The following is a 13,949-nucleotide window of genomic DNA, read 5'->3' as shown; positions in this document are numbered from 1 at the left end:
CTACAGGTCAAAAAATATTAACTAATACATAATAGTCTAAGCCACAGAAACACAGGAATATCAAAAGAGAAGTCAAACCCAAGCGCTCTTTGACAAAGTTGGCTTTGTAGAGATAAAGCCCTTACTATCTTCTTTTGGACTTGTACCATGGAGGAAGTGGGCCTCTCTGCTCTGAGCTACCATGTGCTCAACTGTCTTGGAGCTAAGACTTCAAATCAGGTGAAAATGAAAGCTGAGAGGAGCTCCAGGGTCTAAACAAAAAGCTCAAAATATTGAAAATGTGAAATTGGAAGAGTCCTATCCAAAAACAAAAACCAAAAAAGAAAAGAAAACCTCAAACATACTCTGTACAGAACTTTAAAGTCACAAAATAGACAGGATAGTTTCTTTAACTGCCGCCCCTCACCTTTTTTTTTTTTTTTAAACCTAAGAAGAAACAGATTCAGAAAAAAATGTCTAAGATTATGCAGCTAATAAAGAAACAGAGTTGAGAATCCTTAGCACTCTTAAGTCACCATGTTCTATAGGTTTCCTGGAAATCTCACTGATTTAATCCAACAGAGGGTGTCTGCATCAGGCCCATCCTACTTTCCTTGGCCTTTTCTAGAACCTGCAGAGAAGCAACACAATCTTACAGTTTCTGATCCTGAAGAAAAAACCTAGCTTTGAGGTTTTCCAGAAATCTTTGCTATTTATAAACTAACAGGAATTTAAAGGGGTAGGAGGACACACATCTGCCTCTCTCACCAATGTTTGACTTTTAATTACTTTGACAAAACAGGGAGGGTCAAAATATACTGGCTGCATTAAGAGTTGGGGTTGAGGGGCGCCTGGGTGGCTCAGTCAGTTAAGCGTCTGCCTGCAGCTCAGGCCACGATCCCAGGATCCTGGGATCAAGCCCCGTATCGGGCTCTCTGCTCAGCTGGGAGCCTGCTTCTTTCCTCTCCCTCTGCCTGTCGCTCTGCCTGTTTGTGCTCTCTCTGTCAAATAAATAAAATCTTAAAAATAAATAAATAAATAAAAGTTGAGGTTGAAATACAAATATGGTTCATCTCTATTGCGAAAGAAAATTAAAATTATCTTAGGCAATTTAGAAATGGGTACTGATACAAAAGTTGGAGAGACTTTCAAGGGAAATAAAAGATGTTACTCAGGAATTGTTCAAGAGGCGAGCTCAGGGTAAATGCAAATTTCTATACTCTTGATTCCGTAACACCCAGTGCTTAGGACTCCTTGGTCTTAACACTAACTGGATTATTTGATTAAATGCATTTCCCACCTTCTGCATTCTTTTCTTCAATCCTCCCCCACTATTTCTCAGCCTCCATTTATTCCCTACACACTGATAAGCTTTTGCCACTCGTGACTATTCAATCTACTGACATAATTCTTCAATTTATGTTAAATTCAGGAAACTTGGGAAGATTAATTCCTATAGCTACTGAACAGCAAAATTAAGATTACACATAGTCCTAAAATTCCAAAACCAATGGTCTCTCTGTTACATCACATTGTCTCTAAAGTTCAACTACCATGAGTTTATGTCATCAACAGAAAGAAGTAAAAATCACCAACTAATATCACAGATAAGTTCTCAAAAGGAAGGTAGAATGGAGGCAAGAAAGAAAAGGGAGGGCAAGGCAAGCCTCATACCTATTGTTAAGAAGGAGCTCACAGCATTTCCAGAAAGGCTTTCTAAGAACTAGCCTGGACACAGCATGAAAAAAAAATGCAAGCATTTTTCCAGGCTGTCATCTGTGCTATCCTTATAGAAATTTTCCATAGCTTCTCTGAATTACTTGTTAGGCCACCCCAATATTGTCAGACACAGCATATTACTGAAAGTTCTTAGAAAAAGACTCCTAAAGTTTTATTTCTGCTTAAAAAGAAATGTTCCTGATTGTCATATTGTAGATATTATTTAATCAGAATTCAGCTAAAAATGAAAGATATTTAGCAATCTTTTATTCTTGGTAATTAATCCATTGTAGGAAGTATAAAAAAACTGATGTAAGAAAGAGAAGCCAATAGGAAATAGGTCTCCTGAAAAGCAATTTCTAATATACCACGTATCATTTTGGGACAGGATGCCTATTTATCCACCTATATTCTTCCAGGTAAACTTGTCTTCAATTCCAGTAAAGTCAAATGGGAAAAACCAAACTTGCTATCTCTCTACATTTGTTATTATTTTTAAAACTCCGTTAAGAGAAACTAAAACATAGTATTTCTTACCTCCGTGCAACATAATAAAATATAGGATTTCCAGCTTTGGAAGTTCCAGCTTGGTAGAAAATGCTTAATGTTTTCAAAGCCTTGAATTCTTCTTTTTCATGTACTTGATGCCTGAAAGAAAAACAAAAAACAAAAAACAGATTAACTCATAGGCTTTATATTGTCCATTGAGTATTTCTAAAAACCCATGATTAGAGCAATGATAAAATATTTAAAATGACAAAATGTTTAAAAAGCAAAACACTTTCTGAAGGGCAATTTTAAAACAAATACCAAAAATTTCAAGGTGTTACTCTTTGAAAACAATGAGTAGTTCTTAGGACTATCCTAAGAAAAGTACTGGGCAGGAATATTAACCATAGGATTGTTTTTTATCATGGTATTTTTTTCTCTAGAAGCCATTGAGTTTTTATTTATTTTTTTTAAGAATTCAGTTTATCAACCTTTTCTTTATTGGTGTATAATTTTGAATGATTAAAAAGGCCTTCCTTTTTGCACATGTTTTCTTCTTCATGGGAGTTTATCCTCATGAATGATATGAGCACCTTTATCCAGATGGTCACTCAGTTGTACCAACACCATTTATTAAAAGTCCATTCAATGGCTAAAATAAAAAACACAAGAAACAACAAGTGTCGGTGAGGATGTGGAGAGAAAGGAACCCTGGGGCACTACTGGTGGGAGTGCAAACCGGTGCAACCACTGTGGAAAACAGTATGGAGGTTCCTCAAAAAGTTAAAGATAGAATTACCATGTGATCCAATAATTCCACTCCTGGGTATTTACCCAAAGAAAACAAAAACACTAATTTGAAAAGATAATAATGCACCCCTATGTTTATTGTAGCATTATTTACAATAGCCAAGACATGGAAGCAACCCAAGTGTCCAATGATAGACGAATGGATAAAAAAGAACTGGTATATATACAGAATGGAGTATCACTCAGCCATAAAAAAGAAGGAAATCTTGCCATTTGCAACAACATGGATAGAACTAGAGGGTCTAATTCTGAGTGAAATAAGTCAGAGAAAGACAAATACCATATGATTTCACTCATATGTGCAATTTAAGAAACAAAACAAATGAACAAAGAGAAAAAAACAAAACTGGTTGCTGGAGGAGAGGTGGGTGGGGGAATGGGGAAAATAGGTGAAAAGAAGATAGTAGGAAGGGAAAAATGAAGAGGGGGAAATCAGAGGGGGAGACGAACCATGAGAGACTATGGACTCTGAAAAACAAACTGAGGGTTCTAGAGGGGCGGGGGGTGGAGGGATGGGTTAGCCTGGTGGTGGGTATTAAAGAGGGCATGTACTGAATGGAGCACTGGGCGTTACAGGCAAACAATGAATCATGGAACACTACATCAAAAACTAATGATGTAATGTATGGTGATTAACATAATAAATTAAAAAAAGAGTACACTTATCATGATAAACACTGAGTAATCTACAGATTTGTTGAATCACTACATTGTACAACTGAAACTGGTATAACAATGTATGTTGATTATACTGGAATGAAGTATTTTAAAAATACAGTTCATTTTACCTACTATTTCTATGTGTCTTGTGTATTGAAGGGGGTTGGGGAGAGAGGTTGTATTATCTCAGTACATCATGTTGCTGGTACCAGGTCAGCATTTGTTTAATATTAATGGAAACAACCTACATATCATTTGATAAGAGAAATAGGTACACATTTGTATAGATAAATGACTGTGCGGCTATCTGCCAGATGTCAACTGAATTACTTCTAAGAGTAGCTGAGAATTTTTTACTTCTTTAGATTTCTAAGTTTTGAATAATACAACAATTTTTATTTTTATAGCCAAGAAAATTACAAAGCTACCCTCATTTCTTTAAAACAAAAGTGGGTCTCAAAGAGCATCAGTGGGAGCTGACAACAAAAATAACACTTAACATTTATTAAACACTATACACCAGACCTTAAGTGTCTCACTCGTATTACGTCATTTAGTCTTCAAAAGCATAGAAGGTTGTTTTATAAGGGAAGTTAGGGTCTTAGGTAAGGAACAATAAAGGTTTTCTTAGAAAAGTGGAAAAATGGCTAGGATGTCCTCAGTAATGTTGAATAAAAAATGGTTTTATATTCTTCTACTATGCTATTTTCAATTAGGTACTATGAAAATTTTGTGTGGAAAATATTTCTTTAATCATGTAGGAATAAACATCTGTTATACTGAAATGAATAGAAGAGCTAAAGATAAAAATTAAGCTGGAAAGGAGATTGTTATGTATTCACACATTTTTTTTTTTTGAGAGAGAGAGAAAGAGAGACAAAGCTTGAGAGCACGAGTGAAAGAGGGAGAGAGAATCTTAAGCAGACTCTGTGCTGAGTGAAGCCCAATGTGCAGACCTGATCTCAGGACCCCGAGATCATGACCCAAGTTGAAACCAAGAGTTGGACACTTAACCAACTGAGCTACCCAGGTGCCCTATGTATTCACACATTTTTTTAATGGTATCAAAGAATTGGAGGCATGTGCACACAATATGATCAATAACAGGCACTTACAATGCAAGGCACATTATATGTAAACCTGTAATGTGAATTAATTTCTGAATGTCACATTCTGCTTTATTTGTTTCTAGCACATACTATGAAAAAAACACTTCACCCACAGTCACTATTGAAGTACTTACTAAGTGACTAAGTGTAAAGTACCATGAAAGGTACTTTAAAGACTAAAGGATTCAGCACACTACTTTTGCTGTAACATCATAAAAGTGAATGTCTTAACAATGAGGATCTTTTACCTCACAAACTAAATCCTTCTAAATGAGATTCAAAACAAATGTCCACAGAAGTTTTATAGCAATACTGAAATATACTGAATTTTCTGAGTCTCAATCTGAATGAAGTTAATAGCATTAACTTTTGGGAGGGTTGTGAAAAATGCTACAGTGTGGCAGAAAGAGTTCAGAACTTAAAACCACAGGATATATGAATTAGGTGTGGAATCTTGGGCAAATCAGTCACTCACTTTGAGCTGCAGCATCTCCTTAACTATAATATGATTATCTACCCTCCCTTCTAAGTATTAAATGCAAAAACACCTCAAAGCAACATGACAAAGTACCATTCAATAAGATACTATTATTTTTATAAGAAAATCAAATATAAAACAAAGCACATGTCAACAATATATAAAGTAAGAAAAAAGTGGGATCCCAAAATATGGCAATGTGGTCATTAGGCACATCTACTGATAATCCTCTATCAGAAATACAAGTATATCTAACAAGTGGCCCGGTGGTAAACCTTGCACCTCAAACAAAAGAAAGCAATTATTATTTCAACGTGGTACCTTACCTAGTCATAAATTCCTCAAACTTTGAACTGGTAAGGTTAAGGCTGGACCAGTGTGTATCTGCCACAGGTTTGTGCTCTGGAGGACCCAGGTACGCAAGAAGTGTTGCCATCTTATCGAAAGGTCGTCTTCCAACAGCTTTGTGATCCCTAAATATAGCAAACTACTTAGAAAAAAGTAGCAGTTCACATTTAGCAGTACACATTGCTTTAGATTATCATTGGTTGCTTTTCTTCTTACTGTCAGCTGGTGGTTCTTGCTGATTTGTAAGTAGCACCAAAAAGACCTCACAAGGGTTGTAAGTATTCATTGGGGATATCTTAGAAATATGACCACTCCCCAAACTACAAAATTTACATAAAAATTCTTCTTTTTTCTAGTATTCTTAATCCATTACCATTAAACAGGCGATCAGTAAGTAAAAATAACGTTGTGATCCACTTTTTCCACAAGATGAAAAGAATCCTTTCTGAGAAACTACGCTTTACAAATTGGGATATATTTGTCCCTGACACCAGATCTCTGTTTAACCAGGGTAAATATGGATTTTCAATAACTATTAAGCATTTAAAACTATACAAGAATAACAAAACACTATTTCACAAACGTCAAACTGGCAAAAATTATGAAGTTTACTAATGCTAACTTTGGTGAGGATGTGTACACAGAGGTACTCTCACACAGCGCTGACCAAAACGTACATCAGCATGTACACTGTGAAAGGTAATGTGGCAGTATCTAGTAAAGTTGGGGCTGTGAGAAGCCCAGAACCCAGCAATTACACATTTAGGTAATACACAAGGAGACAAATATGAAGAATATTTATTACATTACTATTTAAAATAGTGAAAAACAAAAAAAACCCTAAATATCAATTAGGGAGAAAATACATCTTGATACGGTCATCCAATAAAGCACTAACATAAGTTAAATAAATAATAAATCTCAAAATACTGTGTGAAGAGACTATATTCAGTATAGAACTTCTGCAAAATTTTAAAACACACAAAACTATGTTATACATACCTATAATTTCCTTATTTTGTCAGTTACATAGAGAGAAATTATGTCTTTTCCCCCAAGAAATAAAATGTTATAAAGATCTGAAGTGAAATAGCAAACTAATGTCAAAGCTAGATGGTAGACACGGGTCTCTGTATATTATAGCCTATACTCTTCTGTATGTTTGGAATGTGTATTTTTTAAAAACAACCAAATTAAAAAAAAACTGCAGCATCAAACTACACGAATATGTATGTGAATTATATAAATGAATGTTTGCATTTAAAGGTTCCACAGTTTATTTTAGTGTGACAGATAAAGCATCTTCAATCTTCCTCTATCAGGGCACACATCAGTCATGTCCATATCACTTTAATCCACTAACAATTCATGAAGGATTAAAATGCTCTCTCTTTTAACCACCATCTCCTAATTAGTTAGCCTTAGCTTCATGGTCTTCTACCACTTCCATGAATGAGCAAACCATTTTTATTAGCATTTAAGATTTTCTGGAATCATTTTATATATATATATATTTTAAAGATTTTATTTATTTATTTGACAGAGAGATACACAGTGAGAGAGGGAACACAAGCAGGGGGAGTGGGAGAGGGAGAAGCAGGCTTCCCGCTGAGCAGGGAGCCCAATGCGGGGCTTGATCCCAGGACTCTGGGACCATGACCTGAGCTGAAGGCAGACACTTAACAATCTGAGCCATCCAGGCGCCCCTCATTTTGTATTTGTAAGAGAACTCCTCACGCATAGGAATTTGGACCCTTTAACACAACTAGAAAGGACAGCAAGTGATTCAGGCTACAAAAGACTTTAACTAAAAACAGCTAATAATACCCAAGTTAATACTTTTTAATTATTGAATGTTTTCTGCATAAAGCTTTATTTGCATATACTTGAGAGTATCACAAATAGACTCAGAACACTGGCAATGTTTTAATTATTAAATTCCCAAGAATGAGCTACTCTTCAAATTCAGATGCCAATACTCATTTGAGTTTCTAGTAAATTTAACCTTTACATTGTGTTGTACATATTTGATGTGTTGCAAACCAGAAAAAAAAAAACTCAAAGGGCTAATTTGTGATTTTTCAGCTTAACCTTAAAAAAAAAAAAGTCTGTAGCACCTCGGTGGGCTTGTTGATCATTTAATATGAATCAACCCTTTGCCTATTTATTTTTTTAAAAGAGTCTAGAGTTCTACATTTCTCTTTCCAAACCACAATTCTTATTCTGAGCAGATGCAAAATAAAAAAGCATTATTCAGGAGCAATAGTTTTTATAAATTAAAACTAAGAATTTTCAAAATCTCCATGACTGTGAAATCCTACCTGTTGCTAGAAAGATACTGGCCAATTTTCTCTTGATTGTTCCAGAGTAGACGATGTAAAGCAAGCACATTGCCATCACTGATGAAGGAAAGACTATGATTTACTGCATCACTTGTAGGACAATCAGATGCTATATCAAGGAAAAACCTTAAAAAATATAAAATCATTAGAATTTTTAAAACCAGATACACTCTTATCTTTGTTGAATCAAATGTATATGAAGTAACTTCGTAAAATAACTAAGATTACAAGTATGGAGGATTATGATATTATTCACACATGACTGTCATTAAACAAAACAAGAAGAGACAGGAGAAATGGCTTTCCATTTCTTTCTTTTTTTTTTTTTTTAATTTGACAGAGAGAGACACAGTGAGAGAAGGAACACAAGCAGGGGGAATGGGAGAGGGAGAAGCAGGCTTCCCGCCGAGCAGGGAGCCCGATGCGGGGCTCGATCCCAGGACCCTGGGACCATGACCTGAGCCGAAGGCAGACGCTTAATGACTGAGCCACCCAGGTGCCCCAATGGCTTTCCATTTCTGATACCTGACTTTGGCTTCAGAATAGGTTTTAAAGTCAGACAATAACAAAATTTAGATGGATGAGACTTTGGATCGAAGCCAGTACTTTACAGATAAGGAAATGGAGACCAAAACAAGACAAAAGAAAGACCTCCCCAAAGTTATACAGCCTATTAGGTCAGAGCCAGGATTAGAACTTTTGTTCTCTTAACTTTCTAGGGTAGTCAATCTGCTAGAATATGAATCCTATGCTGACATTCGCTTTTTTCTCCAATACGGCTTGCAGTCCCACAATATACCTTTTAAATTCCAACTAGAAAGAAGTTGATATGAACCGTAACGAAAAACTGGAAGGCAGAGTTGTACAAGTCTAGCTTAGACTATGACTTAAAAAAACGTCATAAAAAGCAGAATTCTGGACCTTAACTTACATTTATAAAGCACTTTCTCATACACTGTATCACTTGTTTCTTTAAAGTCAACTCAGACAGGCAAACAGTTATTGTCCCCATTTACAGATAAACCAACAACTCAAACTCAACATCAAAAAAATTGTCATTATACACTATTATGCATTATGTGTGCCATTTTGGTTTCAGTTTTTACTAGAAGGAATCCTTTTCTTTTTCCTCTCCTCCATATTGTAGCAACCTCAAGTCCTTTATTTTCATAGATGTGTCAAAATTCCCTGCTGGTTTTCAAATATGGAAATCACTACCAAATTATAAAGAATATGGATTTACTTTGCCACTGTCTCTTACATAAAATAAAGTAAGATTAACTCTGCTCTTGACCTAGAGAGAAAAGAGGAAAAAACCTACACAGGAGCTTCATGTAGACCTAGTACCCAGACTTAAATGAAACTGACAATATTTAAGTCAAATAGAGCCGTCCTACCTCCGTGCTGCATCAAAGTTGCTTTTCACAAAATCATTAAAAGGCCGCATATGCTCTTCTTTTGTGAAAAGAACATGATTGGCAATACTCTGAAGTATCTAAACAATGGAACAGGGTTATAAATCAGATCATTCATTGTATGAAGCGTACACAATCATATATTCTTTAAAAAGTACTAAATGTCTCATTGACATTTAGTACAGAGAATTTCTACTGGTAATTAAAGTAAATTATTACTCATTCTATAAATACTAGGTGTTGTTTCTGTTCTTTCCCAAATATAAATTACTACATATATACACATATATTTATTTACAAACACAAAAACACATATTAAAATTTTTAAATGTCTTTCTTAATAAAAAGAATCATACAGTCTCCATTTCAGAATTTCCAGAATGAATACATAGAAAACTATCTTCAGAAGACATCTGCTAAGATTGTTTTCCCAGGATAATAAGGCCCATCAGGTATCAGTCTAATTAATTCCTTTGTAATTTAACAAATAAAAATAAAACAAAAGCATATAAGGGAGAACCATAGGGTATTTTAAAAATCAATTCAAGTGTAAGTACAATAAATATGAAAAACGGAAAATTTAGCTGGAAGAGAAATTTTAAGTTATCAAAATAATTCTTCACCTTTGACATTAACTTCAAGCCCCTTTCGATTCTAGGTGGTGGCTTTTTATCTAAAATCCCTGCTTCATATGGTGAGACAATGGCAGGATTGATAAATCTGAGGAACATGGCACTTCCCACTGCACCGATGCTGTTCTGAGGGAATCGCTGGCTAACCACCTAAAAACAAGGGAGTTGAGAATTGACTATGTGGTTTGAATTTAAAAAGGAAATGGGAAGAAAAAGCTCGAGGGTCAAACTTTCATACCAAAACTCTGAATAGATCAACCCTTGTAAACAACACAGTTCTATTTTTTTCCTACTCCCAACATATCAGTAAATAAAGTTTATCCTCAATTCTTGCCCTCCATCCTTTTAAAGCACAACAAAGGTATCTAAGAAAAAAGAAAAACCTCATGAATGAGTGGTGTGGAAGAGACCTGAAAAAAAATCTTACATTTGTCATTGTTGTTTATACTGCAAGTTTGGTAAGTAACAAAAGCAGACCAAATTTTCACACAATTATCATATTTTACTAAAATTAATAGACATGACAGTGTGGTCAACTCTTACAAGACGAGGCTAAGTTTTCAACAGCATACCCCGAAACATCCAATATCTAATAATAAATACTTACATTTTGTTGTATACCTGGTACAACTGACTATCTTGAGCAAAATGCTTGCCACACACAACAAGAGTTAGTTTTTTAGATTCCTATCAAGAGAAAAAACTTACTTACAAGAAACATTATTGCCAGTTCCATTTCTTCCTCAGAATGCTTTATAAGATAAGGACCTATTATGTAAATCATGGAGGAACAGGAATTCTTGGGGACCTAAAAGAAAAAAGGATCCCACCAGCAGAAAAGAGAACCCTTTTGTGTACCTCAGGGCATAATTCTGTCAAATAAAACAAGTTAAGGAAACAAGAAATGGTTGCCCGCACTGAAAAACATCATGAGCCCAATATTTAAAATTATTTTTCTTTCTTTTTATAAAACATTCTACACTGAAGGTAAGGTAATAGGCACATTAGGTTAGGGAACGTGTTAGGAAACCGGCTCAGCTCCCATCTCTTTTCAGTGACTCCTGTTTGAAGTTAACATATGAAAATATTATTCTAAAACTTACATTTTTTTTTACAGATAATACAGCCGATTATTTATTTTTCAAGAACACTTTTATAACATTTTAATCTCTGCAACTGCTCTCGCTTAGTGTAACTAACTGCTGCTTAAAGCAGTGGTGGCTACGGCAGCGAAGCCGCAGCGCTCCGGGCAATATCCAAGGAGTCTAGGGACAGACGCACATTTCAGAGGATATTGGGGGGAAATGAGAAAATGGGATTTATGTGCAGAATCTCACAAAACTCTAGTTTACTTTATGATGCTTTAATGAATTAATACTTCTTGTCACGAATTCATATGGTTCACTGACTCCAGATTAACTCTGGGAAGAATAAGGATTATTTCATTTCTTTCTATGCCCTTTAGTGTTTCATGTGGTATACATTTTAAATGTCTTCTTATTCACTGCCTAAGATCTCTAAATAGTTTTCTACCATATCTGACAGAGAATTAGTAAATGTAAGATTTCAGAGGATGATTTTTTAGGCCAAAGAATATCCCTGTAAGTGGTGGTAACAGACAGGAGTTGTAACTAATATAGTCTCACCTTCATTTATACTACATAGCTCAGAAAGCTTTCTCTGTCTTAAAGTCCTCTGAGTGCTATTGCATGAAGGACAACCTTACACTTAAAAGGAAGCTGGTGCAGATGACTAAATATAGCAGCCTTACTAGAAAAGTTTTAAAACCCAAATACCGTATGAGAATTACTTTCGGCTGAAACAGTTTTAGAAATAGAATTAAGAAGAAAATTCAAGTGTTTTTACCACTCTAGTACAGTATTTAATCTTTTGGGGAGTAGGAATAGAAAAATGAATGTATACATTTATACAGACAAAATTCTTCATACAATTTCAGAATGTTCAGGGAGCACTATTGCTACTGAGTGGTTCTTTTAGAACTCCCAAATTTTAATCTTAAAACAGAAGAAACTTAACAGCAAACCTACAAAATTTTAAAGCTTTAAGGAATGAGTTACCAAGAAGATTAAAAACTGCTTTATATTTAATTTCAAATAGGTTGTTTTAAAAGAATAAGCACATACTCAGTTTAATCCACTAAAGTCCTAAAACAGTTTTTAAAAAAATTAAAAGACATAATTTGGTTTCCAAAGAACCATTTATAAAATACTTAACCTGCTATGAAAGTATCTCATAAAAACCAGCACATTTTTGAAAAATGCTACTTAATAGTTTTGTCTAGAACAAAAAAGTTTTAAAGTGTGACTCACATTTATACCTGATTTATACTTAATACTATTCAATTTCAAAATTTAATGAAAATCTTGGTGAATTATTTCCCAAAGGGAGAATACTGTCAAACTTCTGAAAAGTACTACACCTTTACTATCCTCCACATCTTCAAAATTAATTCTTGTCAAAACTCAAAGTACCCACAACCTCAGAAACACAATACTGTTTCTGGTATCATAAAATTCTTTATCTCACTGATGATAGTATATTTTTGGACCTAAAACCCGGTATGTGTAATGAATATCAATAAAAATGCTGTATAACAAGTTTCATGAGACAATTTATAAAAAGTTTTTTCTTTCACCACTAATGAACATCAATGCAATTTTACTTCATAGTATACATACTCAAGTGGTTTTTTTTAATCTATAAAAAATCTAATTTAGATCCCAAACACATTCTGCATAAAAGAACAAAGTTGGGCTAGTCTGTATGCTAAAACCAGTTATCTGTCAAATGTCCTCTTTACTCCCCTTAGTAAAATCTGAACAACATGGTACAAATAAATACAGTAATAAACTTTACATTAGCAAGAGGATCACTACCCACACATGTTTGATTACCTAAGTGAGGCATACAATAAACTTCTCAAAGGAGTTCTAATTATACATTGAGTATAATAAATGGAATTATCTGTAATATGACTACACAGCTAATAAACCAGGAGCCAGGACCTTCTCTCTATATTTTACATATTCCAATCCATTACACATATACTCCAAAAAAGAGCTTGCTTTTTAAAGAAAAGATCATTAAATTCTTAAGCCAAGACTCCATAAACCAACGTTTTAAATTTATGATGACTATACTGTCTTCATACTTTGGAATGTGTTCTAAAATACCTCAAATTACCAATTAGTTTCCCTTTGTTTCCATGAGGAGCTCATATCACCTGTGCTGAGAAATACATTCCAAAACTCAGCATTACCCAGAAACTTTAAAAAAAAAAAATCTGAAAATAACACTAGTAGAAAACATTTCAAAGAACAATTTTAGACAAAATCTTAATTTAAAAAAAAGCAGTGTTAGGAGGCTAGAAAACATGCTCTTAGAGAAACACAGAGAGCTGGAATTTTAATTTTTGTGATATACTACACAATGCCATTAGTAAAACACTGAACAAGAGTGTTAGAAATAGTAAATTTCAACAGTGATGGTGTATATATGTTAAACCCATATACGCTGAGAATTAGAAGCATTAGAAAGAAATGATTTAAGCAAGACAGCCATCCAGTCCAATCCAATCCATTTGCTCACAGCTGACCAAACTTACTTAACATACTCAAAATCCTGAGTGTACATAAAAGCACAGGTGTCTAAATTTTAATTTAGTTCTGAATTTAAAACAGGAACTTATTATGTGTAAAGCTTAGACAAGGAATGAAAGATGAAACCAAATGTAAATTCTAAATTTTACCTTTGTACCTAAACTACCTACAAGACTCCTAAAGGTTTTTTTTTTACATCTTTCTCTAAAATCATTTGGATTATATGAAGTCATAGTGACAATGACAAATTCAAAATGAATGCACATTTGGACCAAATTCCACTCGTAGGGAAGAAAATAATTATGAATACTGTAATTTTCTTCCTTTTAGTTAGGGCAAGTTCATAGA

At 34.3% G+C, this 13,949-nt stretch overlaps 1 protein-coding gene across 2 annotated transcripts in view; it reads right to left on the bottom strand.

Moving 5' to 3' along the window:
• Nucleotides 1–13,949, bottom strand: part of NF1 (neurofibromin 1) — a 289,204-nt gene that overhangs the window by 109,176 nt on the left and 166,079 nt on the right. For both annotated transcript variants that reach the window (XM_035027762.1, XM_035027763.1), the window contains 5 exons: nt 9,973–10,131; nt 9,332–9,429; nt 7,914–8,060; nt 5,571–5,717; nt 2,236–2,346 (listed from right to left, as the gene is read on the bottom strand). In XM_035027762.1, the coding sequence (XP_034883653.1) occupies nt 2,236–2,346; nt 5,571–5,717; nt 7,914–8,060; nt 9,332–9,429; nt 9,973–10,131 (662 nt within the window). The remainder of the gene's footprint in view (nt 1–2,235; nt 2,347–5,570; nt 5,718–7,913; nt 8,061–9,331; nt 9,430–9,972; nt 10,132–13,949) is intronic.

Source organism: Mirounga leonina, unplaced genomic scaffold, assembly GCF_011800145.1.
Source record: "Mirounga leonina isolate KUSES-001 unplaced genomic scaffold, KU_Mleo_1.0 Mir_200, whole genome shotgun sequence".
In the NCBI taxonomy this organism is placed as follows: Eukaryota; Metazoa; Chordata; class Mammalia; order Carnivora; family Phocidae; genus Mirounga; species Mirounga leonina.
The sequence above is the reverse complement of the archived record's forward strand: the minus strand, read 5'-3'. Positions and strand labels throughout refer to the sequence as shown.